Source organism: Populus alba, chromosome 9 (assembly GCF_005239225.2).
Source record: "Populus alba chromosome 9, ASM523922v2, whole genome shotgun sequence".
NCBI classification, from domain to species: domain Eukaryota; kingdom Viridiplantae; phylum Streptophyta; class Magnoliopsida; order Malpighiales; family Salicaceae; genus Populus; species Populus alba.
Window position 1 is genome coordinate 4,813,585 of NC_133292.1, and position 18,551 is coordinate 4,832,135.

An 18,551-nucleotide genomic window follows, 5' to 3' on the forward strand; every position below is an offset into this window, starting at 1 on the left:
CGAATAAATTATATATTTTTATTAATTTTTTTAATGATGAGAAATTACAATTAAATAATAGTATCAAAATCAAACAGAAAGTGAGTATCCAATATTTCATTACATCCTAGTTGATTGATAGATTATCTTTCTTGGTTGATTTCATTATTATTATCAATTTTAGATTAATAAGTTATTTCTAAAAAATGAACGTAGTTTAAAACTATAAGTTATAATTCATAAATTAAATGCTAAAATTTTTACTTTTTGATTAAATGAAAAATTACTTAATTTTGTAATAATTTTTTATTTGAGTACAAAGGTATTTCTAATCAAATACACTCAAAAGTTAAAAAAAAAAGGAGTGAAATCACTTTGTAAAAATCATATGATTATTATGCGTACAAAGGATTTTACGCTGGCTTAACAGTAACTTGCATATCACTTCACTTCTTTCTTGACGATATTTCATTTACTGGTACAGTTACTAGAGAAAACAAACATAAGAAACTGTTGTCCTGCAGTAGCTAGACTTTAGTGCTCTGAGTGTATATCATTACATACAAATGGCTAAAGAGACAGAACATTCTAAACCAGGGATGCAACTAGTTTTACAGTTGTCTGACAATCGTAGCGGAGGTCAAGAGTAACGATCAACGCAGAGTTCCTATAGCCTTTTTGTAAGTGTACCACTTTGAGATCAAGAGAAAGGCACCTAAATTCAGCACGCTGAGTATTCCTAGTAGCCAGAAGAAGTAATCAATGTGACCGTAATTTAAGTTGTCCGGAATCCATCCCGCCTTTCCATTGTTAGTGCTGATGCTTGTAACAATGGTTACCAGAAGAGAGCTCAAGTAATTGCCGAGTGCGACGGTGGTGAGTGACAGGGCAGAACACATGCTCCTCATTGCATCAGGTGCTTGATCGTAGAAGAATTCCAATTGTCCGATGAATGTGAATACTTCAGCACAGCCTATCAGGAAATACTGTGGAACTTGCCAAAATATAGACATGGGCACGGAATCAAGGTCGTAGTAGTTGTTATTTCTCACCATTTGGAGTCTTTTGAGTTCCAAGATTGCTGCAGATACCATGGCAAATATTGATATGAATAGACCAATGCCCATCCGCTGCAGCTGCGTTAACCCGTTTTTATGTCCAGTGAATTTTCTTGCAACTGGGACGATAATCCGGTCATACACAGGGACCCAAAAGATGACACTAAGGGTGTCAAAGATGGATAAAGATGCAGATGGTATCTCGAAGGTGGAGTTTCCAACAAATTTATCCATTGTTTCACCTTGCAGCACGAATAAGGTCCCCATTTGGCTGTACACTGCTGAGAAGATGATGCCAGTGGCCCATATAGGAAGCAACCGAATGATAGCCTTTAGCTCCTCGACTTGGGTTACTGTGCAAAGATTCCATGGGTCTCCTGTCCCCTTTATGTCGTCCTTTTCTGTTTCCACTGCTGCCTTGTCAAGGAAACTGAAGAGAGAAGATTACTAAAAAGTTTAGAAACTAATAGAACGGCTGGTTCGTCAAGAAAACAAAGTTAAGTAACCCTGCAAAAGTTCAATTCTAGAAGCCTGAATAAATTATTGCCTGTATGTTGCTAGAGCATTGTAAATTATTGAAGTTGTACGCTCTCGTTAAAATTTTAGATGGGAATTCTGACCGAATCACGTTGACATCGAACCATTTTATGTTTTCATAACACGTGGTATGGATATTTAGTTTTATTATTTTGCTGAATGCTGCACATCAGAGCAGTTTACTGGCAGAATTTAGCCGTTAAGATCTGGAATAGCCTCATTTCTGTATGATTTCCTAGGAATAGAGAATGTGGAGCTTGATAATAGCCTCAGAACACTTGTTGAGGAATGGATCCTATCAAATCACTTCCGTGGTGCAGCAACGTTGATTTCAAAAGAAAACATCAAACTTGAATTAATTAATTGCTGTATCCTGAACTGCATGCAAGTTAGACTAGACCACAACTATCTGCTCTCTTTAAATTCAGCTATGTCATTATACATGTAATCAGTAAAGACACCAACCTAAATTCTTTAGTATGGTCGAGCTTGCGGCTTCCTTTGATGTTGGATTCGGCATCTGCAGTCTCATGCAACAGAGTCTTGTCAGCAGGAACTTCAACTTTATGTTTTCTGAAGGATGCTACCAGCACCTGACAGATGCGTGTAAGAGGGCTGCCTCCAGGCTTTTGATACCTGAACAACTTGGTACCTGAAAAGAAGCTCACAACAGCAATTGCCATGGCTATTGCTGGAATGCCAAAACCCCATCCCCAACTCACATTATCCTGTATCCAAACAAGCACAGAACTGGCAATAAGAGCACCGACATTAATCGAGAGGTAGAACCAGTTAAAGAAAGAACTCTTGTGTCTCTTCTCAGTTTCGTCAGCATCATCAAACTGATCTGCTCCATAGGATGAGACACAAGGCTTAATACCTCCTGTGCCAAGTGCTATCAGGTAAAGTGCTACGAAAGTTACTGCAGTTTGACCATCTGTTGGATGGCAATGATCTTTTGAATAACATTCTGGCCTGAGGCCATGGACAGTTGCTGACATTGTCAAAAGCGTCATCCCCTGTGAAATTTGAAGCTCAAGGTAAAACAAACTTATCCCAGAATAGTTGATCCTTTCCAAGGACTACACGGTTGAAGATAATCACAAAGAATGGATTAAGTTTGACAATAAAAAAAGTGATGCGAGGTATAAATCGAAGACAAACCATCCTTTTTCTTGTCAATTATTTGACTGCACACAATTTTTCTTAAACAAAGAAAATCATAGTAATATGATTCCAATACAGTGATGCATATCAAAATCAAATCAATGGAAAGCTCTTTTGAGTTTCAACCTCTTCATAAGCAGAAGTTGAGATTGAACAATGATCAGCAAGTTGAAATTCAAAGCATGCACAGTAGAAATGATTAAGAGTTTCGATTCAGTAAAACTTACTGCAACATATATGGTTGAGAAACTAGCAATCGTCCAATACCTTCCTAGATAAGCATCAGCAACGAATGCTCCGATCAATGGAGTGATATAGCATGTTCCACTCCAGTTCAAGTTATTTCTAGTAGCTGTAGCACTGCTATGGTTCAGTCTGTGCTTGAAATAAAGAACCAGATTGGAGCTCATCCCATAGTACGCCAATCGTTCACAAAATTCATTTCCTGTTGATAAAGGCTAAAACTGTTAAGCATGTCTCTTGTGATCAGATTGCCTTAGTTGTAATAGAAAATCAAGAGAAGGTACCTATAATAAAAGGGCAGGCCCTCCAGGTCCCAGTCTCCTTTCTGTTAGCAGGATTCCCCAGATAATCCACAGTTCCATCTTTCGTATAAACATCCTCCTCTGCCATGGTGCTATAGAAGTTCTTGTGCTTTGCTTATTCTCTAGAATCTACTTGAGATATTGCAGTCTTAAAACTACGCCGCGCAAAGAAATATAGCTGTATTGAATTTCCTGTCAAATATGGAAACGAAACAAATGTCAGGTGCAGCGGCAGAGGTTTGCTTCAGTTAAGGCCACTGTAGTTTTGGGACAAATCATAGTTTAATCGACGAGAAATGCACGGAAGAATGATTCTAACTAATTAATGTAAATCAATATGGCTTGACACCCTCAATTACAGCCTTGACATGAAAAATTGAAAACCATCTTCCTGGTGTTGGTGATTTAGAAACAGAGGTTTGTCGAGGCGAAAACAGATGTGGGATTTTGCAAAACTCAATACAAAGGGACAGATTAAGGAAAGAGAAGAAAGAACTCAAACCTTATGCTTGAGACGATCAGTAATGTTCCCAGGAAAAAGCAGCTAAGCTCATCAGTAATGGAGAAGCAGACTTGTAAGAGTCTTTAGGATGAGAGGGGTAAAATTCAGAAAACAACGCTGGTGTGCCCCTGAAAGGTCAGCAGAAAAACCAGCCACGTCAACCGCATTTTTGTGTGCGCACAAACTGATAGGATACAGTGATAGGATATAGATGGAGTAGTATTGTGGTTTAATTGTATTTTTAATTTAATTTTTTAATTTTAAATTATTATTTTTATATTTTTAAATCGTTTTAATTTATTATATTAAAATTAAATTTTAAAAAATAAAAAAAAATACACTTTTAAAGCTATTACTAATTGATTCCACCGTTCCCTGTTTTTTTCCAGTTGCTTCACGTTATGCAGCCGTTGAAAGTTCAAATCTCTCTCTCTCTCACTAGAAAAATAACACGGGTCCTCTTTTATGTGGAAAGATCTGAGTGAGGCATTAAAATCAAGTGTTGAAGAGATTAGTCTGGAGTTATCTCGGAATCCATGGCATTTTTTCCCCAAGGGTAAGAGGTCATGGTAAGATTGGCATGAGATAAAAAAGCAAGCTAGACTAAATCGAGTCAGAAATTTAACCTAACTGGTTCAGAGCTTAATCTTACCATTCATATACGCAAAAATATTTACACACAGAGAAACATGGAGTGCCCAGAAAGATACAGTAAGTTCTTACCTTGTTGAATCTTGCGATCTACCATTACACACAGCAAAGTGAAGGTGCAAAGCAAGGGCTACACTATCTCCCACTGCAAATCCAGCTCTTCGATCAGAACTAGATATGAATATTGACGGGGAGAGTAGAGAGCGTCAGCTTGAATGGCCCTGACTGCCGACGGGCTCAAGGGATCTCCTCACAAGCCGACTACCCGGCCAGTCGCTAACTTGCTATATATTCGCCTGAGGTCCCTGCAGTTTCCAGCTCGAAATGAGTTGGTTGGAACGTGTTTGGCGTTTAGTTCGTAAAAAATTTGATTTAAAAAAAAAATTAATATTTTTTTATTTTTTTAAATGATATATATATTTTAAAAAATAAAAAAATATATAGATTATTTAATTGTACTGCATGGACTCCTACGCTACTATTAAATAATTTATCACAACTCCGGCAGCGACGCTGAGATAATGTATTGGTGAGCAATTTGCCCAAGGAAGATACGGATCCCATTATTTTACTTTTTGCACAAATCATTTTTCACCAACACAACGACATTTTGAGTATTAATTAATTAATTAATTAATATATTATGGTACTGAAGATTCCAAAACTTGACAGGGAATCGCGCTCATAATAACAACCAGAGCATGATTTTGTCATATGGGTAATATAAATTCAACGATTAGGTTTTTAAATACTAGTAGGAGATCACACGCATACACAGATATGTACATAAGAGAGTTCATGCACGTAAAATGGACGAGTAATGCTAATTTTACTAAAATTTCTTCCTAATTTACTTCTCAAAACATTTCAATTGTTGGATTTGTGAGATTTTTGTAGTGAATTCCACTTGTTTAAAATATTATAAATTAATCCATCAATTTTTCAAAAATTGAAATCAATAGAAAATTAACCAATTTTTTTTCTTAAAAACAGTGGCGGAGCCTAAGCAAATTATTAACAAGTATGTAATATTATATAGATATTCAAAACATATATACTAATTTATATTAAATAAAATTAATTTAAAAATACTTTTAAAATAAAAAAAAATTACATTGTAATTATTTTCTTCGAGTTTTTATATTTTAAAACTGCTTCATAATAACTTCATTATTAATCTTATCGAAAATATTTTTTTCAATGTATATAACCAAACTATTATTCATCCACTTATCTTTTATTCTATTTCGCAATCTATTCTTTGACAATATGTATAGTAAAAAAAACTCTCTCTAAAACTCTCTCCACCTGGTAGAAGAATGACAATTTGATAAACATATATACTAATAAAAATATCAATTTTTTTTTTATTTTTATCATTTTCTCTACAAGACTAACATTATTTTTAATATTAAAGAACCCATCATCACCACGTAGATCAATAATACATGTACTAAGTTGGTCATCAAATACTATGAGGTACAAAATATATATATATATATATAAGTTAATAATAATAAATTTCCTATAACTTTCCTTCGGAAGCAACAATTCACTAAACTAATATTTAATATTTTAATAAAAAAAATATTAAAAATAAAAATAAAAGGGCGATTGCCACATTTTATTTCCCTGTGGCTCCGCCACTGCTAGAAACAGTACAAAAGTAACATTAAACATAAAAAAGAACATAAAAATGTACTATCCCGTTGTCGGTAATAGGACTCCTCTTATTTTTTAAATAATAATTACTTTAACAATCCACCATTATCGCACAATCTATATCAACCTCCCAGCAAAATTTAGCAGTCCACGGTTTCAGACCATGCGGGAGATATATATATATTATATATATATATATATATATATATATTAAGCAATCGGTCTGCGGCGGAACAAATTGTAAGAAGGAAAAAAACAGAATAATTTGCGTTCATGCCGTTAGTAATTGAATGGTGTTTTCCAGAAAAAAGTCTATACGAAATAACAAAATTTAATTTAATAAATTAGAAAAGGGAAAAAGCCCACTTTGATCTCTTATGGGAATAAAATTCAATCATAAATTTGTAATATCCTTTCTCAAAAAAAAAAAAAAATGTAATGACTTCAATATGAAAAAGAATTAGCTGGGAAAATGGCAAGCCAATCGAATTGCTAGCTGAATATTCTTTGAAAAGTACCTAAGACTTTTTAGCACTTGACTGGGCGTTCACATTGAAGTCCTCCTGAATCGACCATCCAGTGTGGAAAAGATTTTTGGAGTGACATGGACGGCACAATGTGAACTGAACACAGATTCTAAGGTACTTTCAAACGGGGAGTTTACTCAAATTTGAATTTTTTTATATAATTTTAAATCATTTTAATATACTATATCAAAAATAATTTTTAAAAAATATTATTTTAATATATTTTTTTTAAAAATATTTTACCACTAGATAACTTCCATGCTCTCTCAATGCAGTCTTCGTCTAAAAAACAAACAAAAACTGAAAGGAAAGAGAAATAATTCATTTGTAATTAGCTGGGAGGCACTAAATTGTTCATGATTATAACCCGTTTTTTGTATGGAAGGGTTCGTCAATCTCCACGTCTCTCTCAAGACAGCTTGAGCTCCCCGGCTGTATCAATTAGCTTGATCCCAGGGGATTAGTCTCCTTCTATCTGCCCCACATATTAAGAACTCAATTAATCTAAAGCTAAAATTAAATTGGGTTAAAAAAAATAGAAGAAAAAAAATTCGGTATGACCCCACAGATTGACCCAGCAATCCAGTTGACCCGACAAGATCTAATCGCAAACCCGTTAATTTTTTTTACTAAAACGATATCATTTTAATTTTTTTAAAGAAAAAAATTTGATATGGCCAACCTAGTGACCCAGGCTGAACCCAGTGACCGGAACAGCTTGCAGTGCCTGGTTTTAACCTGATTCTAAGCAATTATTCCATTTGATTAATTAGACAATCCGTTTGAATGGCTTTGCGAAAACCAATTTGATTTTATGTTGTTGGCGTTCTCACTGTGTGGGCTGCTGTCTCGTTAAGCGATTCCATTTTTTACGATTTCCATGGAAAATCTTCCAAGATCAAGAGCTTTTCAAAGCTGGTCTTTCCGAGATTGCGGAGCCTGGGTTTCATAAACATCGGCATAAAAAAGTCTGTTGTATGTTTATCTTTATCGATGTATCATTAATCTTGAAAAAACAATACCTGGTGATTTAGCATAAAATGACAAGATGTTGAAATTCTTGTATATCCATTTTCTTTGTTATGCTCATCTATTATTATTTTTTAATTAAAACTAATAGGTTTATATTCCACACATAATAATGTTGAACTAATTTAAATACCACTCTAAGAACATAAAATAAGCCACTTAAAAAAGGAAGCGAGGATGTGTTGCTTCTATTAATATCTATACTATTTGTTTTACACTTTTAAAAGGTTATTTAAGTAAATTTATATTAGAGATTCACACGATTATTATTTTCAACAAAACAAAAATTGTCAAAGAATATATTTTAAAATATGAATAAATCTAAGGCTACGAATTGATTAATTATATATATATATATAAAATATGGTATGTTGATAGATTTCTAAGAAAAAAATCATAGAATTCTAGAGGTGGCTGCTAGCTAAGTTATCAAAAGAGGCATGAAAAGGGATTTAAAAAAAAAAAAAAAAAAAGGAATCAAATGCTCGCCAAGATTTATTAAGAAAGAAACCCATAATATCCCACCAGGCCCGTAACTTCTAAAAGGACCATGGGCGTTTTCTTCTGGCCCATAATCAACTTCAATACTCACAACCCGTCTTTTTTTTTCTTTTTTTTCCTATGGGCCCGGAAGCCCAAATATCAAACAACAAGACTAGACATCAGCCCAAAGAAGCTTAAAAGGACCACGTTGAGGTTCTTGCTTACTGTTTAATTTTGTCCAGAGAAGAGACTGGATCTCACCGTTCAAAACAGCTCCATGTGACCTAAAGCACACAGCAAATTGGGGGTGCTAGATGGCTGCTCGAGGTGGCGTGGCAGTTCATGTTGCCGTAGTTAGCAAATTGATGGGCCTTTGCTTGCTCCTCACCTAGTTTCTAAAAATATGCGAAGCCTTGCATTCAAAGCTAATAGTCCATCCTCGAGGCATGCACCTTCGACTTTTCTTTCTAGAAGACAGCCCTGCACTGCACTGCACTCTCCAGACCAAAAGAAGCACAAAAATATCCATTGATCAATTTGCCAACAACAGATATTTTTTAAAAAAAAACAAGATGCTAAATTTGGGATATTTGATGGTGTTTATGGGTTCGGTAGCTTCTGTTTTAAGATGTAAAAAAAATATTATGATATATTTTCAAATAAAAAATATATTTTTCAAATAGTATGCACCAATTAAAAAATAAACAGTGTTTATATGTTAATTTATCAAAATAAAAATAAATAATAGCATAATCATTAGATTTTGGGTGCACATTATTTTCGTAAGTGGGATACCAAAGAGAGGTTAGATGAGCTGTTACCCACCCTAAAAAATCTTTAGCTTTCAGAGAACAAAATTCTCCCACTACAAACATCCATGAAAAGCATCTTTCAACCATAAATATTGATAGTGCTTAGGCTAACATCCCCTTTCATGTATCCATCGTCTACCCACCACGTCCACAAATTTCAACTCCATCAGCCGCCGCCTCTTCTCGAAGGTTTCTCTTCTGAATACACATGAAAAATGACAATAACATAGTAAATTCATAATTACATGAATAATCATTATAAAAAATTAATTAGTGATTATATTGTAGATTTGAGCATTGATGTTTAGTTTATCATTAGTTAGATAGTCCACGCTATGCTCCAGGCTCACTTTTTATTTTTCTAAAAAATATTATAAAAATCTAAAACTCAAGAGAATTGGATCAAACATCATTACCCATTAGGTTTGGGTCCTGATGCCAAGATCCATTTCCCTTGGATCTTGACACATCATCCAAAAGAATTGGAATTTGGTGCAACATATATTAGCTTTGGGTCTAGACATCAAACCTAAAAGAATTGGGTCTTGACGGGGGATCCAATTCGCTTGGGTCTGGTGTCAGGACCCATTAGACAAAGCACCCAAGCAAATTGGGTCATGACGAAGCACTCATGCGAATTGGATCCTGACGCAAGATCAATAGTCATACGTTAAACAGAGCTACAAGACCCAAGCATTTGAGTCCTGACGACTAACTTAAAAGATATGGGTCCTGACGTAAGACCCTTGAGAATTGGGTCATGGTGTAGGACCTATTAACCTTGAGTCAGGCAAGGCTACAAGACCCAAGGTATTCGGGTCCTGATAACTGACCCAAGGTATTTGGATCCTGATGCGAGATCGATGAGAATTGGGTCCTGACACATAACCAATGTGAATTGTGTCAAGCGGGGCTGTAAAACCCAAGGGATTTGGGTCTGTGCTTATGTCACACCCAAACAACTTGGATGAGACATCGCTTTCCAGCCCCAAGTTTTTTAAGTCTGGAAGGGTATTCCTAACCCAAGTTAATAATAATAATGATTGATTTTACCCCTTAAATCAATTATATTTTTTTTATAGTAATAATTTTATTTCAAATTTAATAATATTATTAAACTCATATGATCCAAGTTTTCATATTTTTTAATCCCTTTAAATCAAATGTATGGTTTTTCTTCAATAGCAATAATAATTTGCACAAATTTATTAATGATGACAATGATAGTTTTTTTATTTTACCCTTCTAATCAAATCTATGGTTGTTTTTTAATATTGATAATAATTTTTTTCAAATTTATTACTTATTTTATTAATAATATTAATTATAATACAAATAATAGTATTTATAATACAAATAATAATATTTTTTATATAAATACTTTTAATTTTAAAAAAATAATTATATTTAAAAATCTAAGATCCAAGAACCTTTGGTCCTGATGAACCCAATAGAAATCGGTCATGACACCTGATCTAAGAGAATTAGTTCTTGACACAAGACTCATTAACCTTGGGTGTCGATGCTAGACCCAAGAGAATTGAATCCTAATGCTGGACTTAAGTGAATTGAATCTGGACGCAGGACCCATAGCCTTGGGTACTAACAACATGCCCAAGAAAATTGGGTCTCAACACATGACCCATAAGAATTGGATCCTTACATAGGACACATGGTCTTGGGTCAAGCGAGGCTACAAGACCCAAGGGATTTGTGTTTGCGCTCTTGTCACACCCGAGCAACTTGGATGAGGTGCCTTTTTCAGCCCCAAGTTTCTTGGGTCTGAAAGGGGATGCTTGACCCAAGTTAACAACAACAACAATAACTACAACAATTAATTTTACCCTTGAAACCAATTCTATGTTTAATTTTTTATAGTACTAATATTTATTTCAAATTTAATAATATTAATGAATATAATAATATTTATAATATTAATAATAATAATATTAAACTCATATGACTCAAGTTTTTATATTTTTAATCCCTTTAAATTAAATTTATGGTTTTTCTTCAATAGCAATAATATTTTTCCAAATTTAATAATAATAATTATTATAATTATAATTATTTTACCCTTCAAATGAAATATATATTTTTTCAATATTAATAATATTTTTTCAAATTTAATAAGTATTATATTAATAATTTTAACTATAATAATATTTATAATACAAATAATAGTATTTTTAATATTAATTATAAAAAAATAATAATATTTATAAGATAGATAATAATATTTTTGATATCAATACTTTTAATTACATTAAAAATAATAATATTTATAATACAAAGAATTATATTTAGAAACTTAAAACCTAAGAATCTTGGGTCCTGACACCGAACCCAACGCGCGATTTTGCAAACCCTAGGCGTTTGGGTCTGCACACCTAGATGGCGGGTCTTCAAACCCGCTTGCCTGGGTCTGCAACTAAGTGCACGTGTCTCGTCCTAGTGCCCAAGGCTTGGCAGCCCTAATGCCAGGTGTCTGTTGCCTGCAACCACGACCAGGTGCGCAGGTCTGGTCCTAATACCTAGGGCTTGGGAGCCCATTTCCAGGTGTCTGCTATTTGGAGCCTACAACCCTATTTAAATCCAAACTGACAATTTTCTCCCCGACTAAAAAGACTACCCCACCCCTATTAGTCTTTACAACTCTTTGTGGCAAGTGCAGTTTTGACATTACACCGCTCAAATTCACAGTACTTTTAGCAAAGTGCAAACTCAAACAGTGCAATGTACAGTGAAAATCACTCACATTTTATAGTAATATACAGTAATTTATTGATCCTCCAAACAATGCAATCGATAGTGCAATCACAGTTTATAATGATTTGAAATGGTATAATCTACTGTGAAATCACTCACAGTCCATAATAATTTACTCTACAGTAAAACAATGATCCCTTTTAGTTATATTTAATAATAATGCATGCTAATTAAACACAAGCATATTTTCAAGAAAAGTCAAGAGATCATACAAGTTTAAATCTATAAGTATATTAAATAATAATTCATGGCAAACATGCTTTCAATACAAATATAATAATAGAACACTAGTATGTATATAAAGTTTATATTCAAACTCACAATTGTTATTAATTTAAAGTTTGAACATGCTTACTAATATTTAAAAATATATATGCTTAAATTAAAATAAAAGAGAGCATTTACTTGTTAAGACACTTTAAAGTAATGAGATTTTTGTTGATATCAATGATTAATAATTTATGTTTTTTAAGGTTTTAGTGTTGCTCACTTGTGCAACTAGAATATTTACAATATACCTCACAAGTTTTTCATAATACCATCTTAATTTAGATACAATTCTAAACAAAATCTTTGAACTAAAGAATATAAAATTCAAATATATCTCAAATCTAGGAGGAAAACCAAAACTTAAAATGAGATGAAAATACTAAAGTATGAGGTTAAGAAGTAAAAATCTGAAAAATCCAAGTAAAAAACTCTTTCTTCACACCCCCTTCTAATTTTAAAAGCTAAAAGGTTGAAGAAAGATTTAATTCTAACCATTATTAACATTTAATTAGTCACTATAATCAAGAGTTCAATCAAGAAAAACCAAGGATTTATTAAACCTACGACTTGGATTGTGAAATCATGATAACAAATTATGAAATCTAATTCTCAATCAACTTAATATTATTGAATAACAAAATTGAAAGGAAATATTCAATTAAAAAAAGATATTAAAAAAAGACTCGAGTAAACCTGCTAAATCCATAATTCGGGTCACACACCCCACTAGTTAAATACTGGTTTATAGAGTCGCGCTACACTGCAACTCAAATTAAAAAAAATAACATGAAAAAAAATACTCAGGCCATATGAAACTATTTGATTTTATTATTAAACATGACCTAACAAACTAATTTTGAAGCCTTTCGACTGAATCTTTTATTTAACTCGAATTTAAAATTAAAAAAAATAAAAATTGTCTTGATATAATCCAATTATCTTATCGGTAAAAAATAACCCATAAAGGAAGTAAAAAACGTGATTTGTTACTTATCCTGCCAAGTTTATAATCCAGGTGAAAGACTCTAGTGGACACTCATGTTTACAATTATAGCATCAATCGAATAGAAATGATACTAGGGTTTCATCGGAGCCAAGCACCCCTTAAAACGATGGTGTCCATGTAGTGATGTCATCTATAATTTTTTTAGCATTATTCAAACTCAGACTCAGCTTCGTGACTCCAATTAATCATGGCAGACCATATTTAACTATAACCTTGAGAAAGCAGGAAACTATAGCCTCTTTAATTCCATCAAATTTTGCAATAATCTAGTAAATAGAATCCCATTTATCAAAAAAGGAAAAGAAAGAAAAATAAAGAATATTCCCGATCGTGGAGCCTCCCTCTCTTATACTTACCCGCCAATCAAATGCTTAAATTTAGTTGCAAACCGTAATTAGATACAGGAATGAATCACTGTAATGACGCGAGGCTCCTTAGAACATAAGCTCTTAATTAGTTAATAATTAAATTAAAGGGAGTTATGTTTCGGTCGCTGCCGCCCACGTCATTTCCTTTGACTTGAACGAGGTGGAAAATCTAGGACTTTATGGTGATGTTAGATGCGATCGGGTGTACTTTACCCAATACGGTTGGACCAAACCCAGTTGCTGACCACCTAGTCAAATGAAACATGGCATCAAGGGGATCGCTTCAAGACGTGTCTTATTAGTTGATGGATAACTGCTTTGTGTGATATACAAGAAAACAATATTGGAATTTCTTGTTTTTTTTTTGACGAATTGGTTTCTGGTTACCTCAACTCAGGGCTAGCTTGCCCCTCGAATACTCCTGCGTCTACCTAATTGTCTAAAACGACCTGACAGCAAATGAGTATATTAATATTGCCTTTGCCTTATAAGGTGACATAGGTCAGGCATTGCTTGTGCACCAACACAAAAGAAGAAGAAAGATATTCCTCTCTGTCTTAATTTGTTTTCATAAAGAGGGAGGGAGACTAGGAAGAGCTAGTGGACATGGACATGGCACCGTGGATTCGGGTTCTAGTTCTGGTGGCTTGTCTGTTTCCGGCATCTGTGGAGTCCATGGTCCGGCACTACAAGTTCAATGTAAGTTGTAATGGTACCAAGTACTATATTCCTGGCCTAGCTAGCAACGTGTTTCCATGCATGATTAGTTAATTTCCCCTTAATCTAGTTAATCAAATCAATAGTGCACTATGCTCATCATTCTGTCATTAAGAACCCAGGTCCTATGTGCACGATCCTTTTTCTTCTGAGCAAACTATAATGCGAGCCTCTTGGTTATAAACGGCTAATACAATACTTTACGTCACGTGACCTTGAAATGACAGTGTTTTGTCTAGCAATTCCCATGCATATGCATGCCTTGTTTTGAAGGTCGCATGCAGACACGTGATCAGAAGTTCCATTCGAGGATATATACATGAAAACGCAATGTCCCTGGTTCTTTCTGCAAATCTTATTTCAGTCTTCTGAAATTCTGATGAAGCTTGTCGTAATTAATTAAGATAATTAAGTTTCCGTCTGTTCTTGTTTTGAGGGTTTCTAGCTGGCCAGGAAGCTCTTGCATGCATGAGCTTCACCTTCAAGCTATGATAGGCAAAGTTTAAATAATACGATTACTTGGTGAAGTGACTTTTTTATGGAGAAAATTTAAAATTTAAGATCAATTGGTGCGTAATATTATGGCAGAAGCTTAGCTGGTTTCTCAATATTACTATCCTTTTGGTTTGTACATCTTAATCACATATATATATATATATATATATATATATATATATATATATATATATATATTTTATTCTAGCGAGCAAAACTGCATTGCATTCTGAATGAATGCAGTTTTTTTCCTTTTTCTTGGTTATATATAATATTAACGCAGCTGGCATTTCCACCTTGAATTATCGTGTCTCATACTTTCTTTTCATGCTTTCATTTCTTGATGTTTTGTATCAAATTTTTCAAGTCAAATGACTGATAAAACACCAAATATTTTTCACATATACATACCTTTGGATCGTCTTTAAAACTAGAAAAACACAACTTATGTAGCTCAAAATTCTTATATAATGGACCACCTCCGCGCACACGTATAATCTCAATGCATGCATACCTTTAAGTTGAGTGAGTGATCAAAAAGATCACGAATTAAGTTGTTCTTTCTTAATGCATAAGTGATCAATATCCAAACACAAATTTAACTGGTAAAATATAATAAACCCACCAAATCTTGATTATCAAACAGAAAAGTGATATTATTGTTGAGGGCAAGCCACCTAATTAAGTTTGGTAACTGTAGCCCAATGTTGAACCTCAAGATTGTTACTGTGTCGATGTCTTCTTCGTTGTATCTCACGGCTGTTTAATTTTCATGAAGGTGGTAATGAAAAATAGCACAAAACTGTGTTCAACAAAGCCCATTGTCACTGTGAATGGACAGTTCCCAGGGCCTACTTTAGTTGCCAGAGAAGATGACACCGTGCTTGTGAAGGTGGTCAACCATGTCAAATACAATGTCAGCATCCATTGGTGAGTCTGCTGTGAATTACAGATCTTACTAAATTTTCACGGCGTCCGTTAATTTTTGGCTTGATTAAGGTCATTATGCTATTTACGAATTCTGATCAGGCACGGCGTTAGACAACTGCGGACCGGTTGGGCCGATGGCCCTGCATACATAACGCAGTGTCCTATTCAGCCAGGGCAGAGCTTTGTGTACAACTTCACCGTTACTGGTCAGAGGGGCACTCTACTCTGGCATGCACATATCCTCTGGCTCAGGGCAACTGTCCATGGTGCTATTGTAATTTTGCCCAAGCGAGGTGTTCCATACCCATTTCCTACACCACGCAGGGAAAAAGTCATTATATTAGGTGAGTCTAGCTCAACTTAACGCCTTCAAAACTTGAGCTAGTTGAAGGCTGACTTGGTAAAACTAAGTTTCATGAGTGCATTTAATGCCTACAGGGAATTATTGTGTTGCTTGTGCTTCACAATTAATCCATATATCAAGTAATTATTAGTTGACAATTATGTATTCGGGTAGAATAATCATTGGTCAACAATCAATCCAATTTTTCCAATTGTAGGTGAATGGTGGAAATCAGATGTTGAAGCTGTGATCAACGAGGCGATGAAATCCGGGATGGCACCTAATGTCTCGGATGCTCACACAATCAATGGCTATCCAGGGCCTGTCTCAGCCTGCTCTTCACACGGTAAAAATTAAAACAACTAGCACAACAAAACAAGCTGTTACATTCTGACGATAGCTAGTTTATTGCATTCGTTATCTTTCTCAATCGTTCTATCGATTGCAGGAGGGTATAATTTATCAGTACATCCGGGAAGGACCTACATGCTTCGGATTATCAACGCTGCACTAAATGAAGAACTCTTCTTTAAGATTGCTGGCCATCAACTCACTGTTGTAGAGGTTGATGCCTCATACGTAAAACCCTTCAAAATCGACACCGTTGTCATAGCCCCGGGCCAAACCACAAACGTTCTTGTGACGGCAAACCGTGGTTCTGGCAAGTACTTGGTTGCAGCCTCACCTTTCATGGACGCACCCATTGCGGTTGATAACGTGACTGCCACAGCCACCTTACATTACTCTGGCACCCTTGCGAGTACCATCACTACCCTCACCGTACCTCCTGCCAAAAACGCCACTCCGGTAGCAACAAACTTTACGAGTGCTCTACGTAGCTTGAATTCGATAAAATATCCTGCTAGAGTCCCGTTAAAGATCGATCATTCTCTTTTCTTTACCGTTGGCCTTGGCGTTAATCCTTGTGCTACTTGTATCAATGGAAGCCGTGTTGTGGCAGATATCAATAACGTTACATTTGTGATGCCTACAATTGCTCTCCTTCAAGCTCACGTCTTCAACATTAGTGGTGTTTTCACAGATGATTTCCCTGCCAACCCGCCCACGCCATTCAACTACACAGGCACCCAACCAACGAACTTTCAGACAGTGAAGGGAACAAAACTTTATAGACTTGCTTATAACAGCACAGTCCAGCTAGTTCTACAAGATACAGGAATGCTCACTCCCGAAAACCACCCTGTCCATTTGCATGGCTTCAATTTCTTTGAAGTTGGAAGGGGAGTAGGTAATTTCGATCCAAATAAGGACCCAAAGAAATTCAATCTTGTTGACCCAGTGGAGAGGAACACAATTGGGGTCCCAGCTGGTGGATGGACCGCTATAAGATTCATAGCAGATAATCCAGGTAATCAAACATTTCTGCTTTAAATAAATCAGTACTCCCTCTTTTTTCCCCATTCTGAAACATTTTCCCCCCTTTTTTGATGTAGGGGTTTGGTTCATGCATTGCCATTTGGAGGTCCACACAACATGGGGACTTAAGATGGCATTTGTTGTAGACAATGGTAAAGGCCCAAATGAATCTGTTTTACCACCGCCTCCTGATCTGCCAAAGTGCTAGAGAAAACATTGCAAGGATTCTCTTCTGTGAACTGTACATACAGGAGAGGAAAATTGCAAGTCAGATTGAGCGGAGGAAACAAGGGAGGGATCAAAGGGAGAGACCGCTGAATGGTTTAGAACTAATAAGAAAGAATGGTTTAGAACTAATAAGAAAGAGTTCTTTCGAGGCTGGCTAAAATCAAGGAATTATTGCTCGGGAATTTTAAATAAAATCACACTGAAACTTTCCTTCCCTTTTTTTTTTTTTTTTGGTTTCTTGGGGGGGTTGGTTTTTCACTGTAATTTGCTCTTTGTATATTCAGCGATGTAATTATGGAATATGCTATAATTAATTAAAAAACCCGAAAGATATTGAGAATTCTTTATATGTTTTGCATGATTTTCTCATGACTTGGCATGGCAACAACAATCCCTCGACATATATTCCATGCTTGCCATTTAAGTTGTCTCGAGAGAATTTTCCTTCGGATTTCCACAAATATAAATAGGAACACTCGAGTACTGGAAAGAATTTCGAAGGAACAAAGGTGGGCTAAGAGAGACAATCTCTCGAAGATCCATTTTAGGCCCGAGGCCACTTGTGTGTATTTTCTCATTTCGTGAGCCACGAGACCACCGAGAGTTGGAGAATACCACTCGTAACGATGTTGGATTATTAAACGTAGGCAAAGCTAGAAGTCGCTAATAATTTTATATAGCAAGATTGGCAGTGGGCTCTTGATAGTTTAATGGGCTGGGCTTTTATTCTATTTTGGCCGGCCTTTCTATTTAATGGGCTGTGCCTGTATTCTTTCTTTCCAGTCATTAACAGCACTGGTCTGAAATTAAACACCAAGTGGGCTGCCATCAAATGATATGATAATAAAAGATTAATGCATTGATTATTATATCATATATATATATATATATATATATATATATATATATATATTGTCATGCATGTATCGAGAGAGAAAATCAAGAATATTTTGAAAAAGCTTCTGCAAGCACGTTGCCAGAGAGCTGTTGACTTGCGAATGCCTTCCGCGAAAACTAGCCACGAGTTGGAGCACGCGCCTGGTGGGAGGAGCAGACTCGAACTCAATCACGTTGGCTCAAACTTTTTGACTTTTAT

General features: G+C 35.1%; 2 protein-coding genes across 4 annotated transcripts; one reads left to right on the plus strand and one right to left on the minus strand.

Moving 5' to 3' along the window:
• Positions 1-390: 390 nt before the first annotated feature.
• LOC118035226 (protein NRT1/ PTR FAMILY 8.1) lies at positions 391-4,754 on the minus strand. 3 transcript variants are annotated; one of them, XM_035040746.2, is made up of 6 exons: positions 4,512-4,754; positions 3,789-3,916; positions 3,269-3,478; positions 2,969-3,186; positions 2,040-2,593; positions 391-1,467 (listed from the first exon to the last, which is right to left on the minus strand). In XM_035040746.2, exons 3-6 carry the CDS (start codon positions 3,372-3,374, stop codon positions 633-635), a joined length of 1,713 nt encoding a protein of 570 aa, XP_034896637.1. In that variant the 5' UTR covers positions 3,375-3,478; positions 3,789-3,916; positions 4,512-4,754; the 3' UTR covers positions 391-632. The 3 variants fall into 3 exon arrangements, with proteins under 3 accessions (XP_034896637.1, XP_034896638.1, XP_073267585.1); XM_035040747.2 differs by lacking the exon at positions 3,789-3,916; XM_073411484.1 differs by lacking the exon at positions 4,512-4,754 and having other exon boundaries at positions 3,789-3,973.
• Positions 4,755-13,858: 9,104 nt separating this feature from the next.
• On the plus strand, positions 13,859-17,786 carry LOC118035225 (laccase-4). The gene is made up of 6 exons (XM_035040745.2): positions 13,859-14,064; positions 15,356-15,507; positions 15,607-15,851; positions 16,068-16,196; positions 16,299-17,219; positions 17,305-17,786. The coding sequence occupies exons 1-6, from the start codon at positions 13,972-13,974 to the stop codon at positions 17,433-17,435; spliced, it is 1,671 nt and encodes a 556-aa protein (XP_034896636.1). The 5' UTR covers positions 13,859-13,971; the 3' UTR covers positions 17,436-17,786.
• The last annotated feature ends 765 nt before the right edge of the window (positions 17,787-18,551 follow it).

Excerpts from the sequence above, each read along its gene's own strand:
- LOC118035226 (XM_035040747.2), bottom strand. The coding sequence starts at position 3,374 with ATGGCAGAGGAGGATGTTTATACGAAAGATGGAACTGTGGATTATCTG. Across the intron at positions 3,187-3,268 it reads GGCCTGCCCTTTTATTATAG|GAAATGAATTTTGTGAACGA; the intron begins GTACCTTCTCTT and ends CTTTATCAACAG. Across the intron at positions 2,594-2,968 it reads TCTCAACCATATATGTTGCA|GGGATGACGCTTTTGACAAT; the intron begins GTAAGTTTTACT and ends CAAATTTCACAG.
- LOC118035225 (XM_035040745.2), top strand. The coding sequence starts at position 13,972 with ATGGACATGGCACCGTGGATTCGGGTTCTAGTTCTGGTGGCTTGTCTG. Across the intron at positions 14,065-15,355 it reads TCCGGCACTACAAGTTCAAT|GTGGTAATGAAAAATAGCAC; the intron begins GTAAGTTGTAAT and ends ATTTTCATGAAG. Across the intron at positions 16,197-16,298 it reads CTCAGCCTGCTCTTCACACG|GAGGGTATAATTTATCAGTA; the intron begins GTAAAAATTAAA and ends TATCGATTGCAG.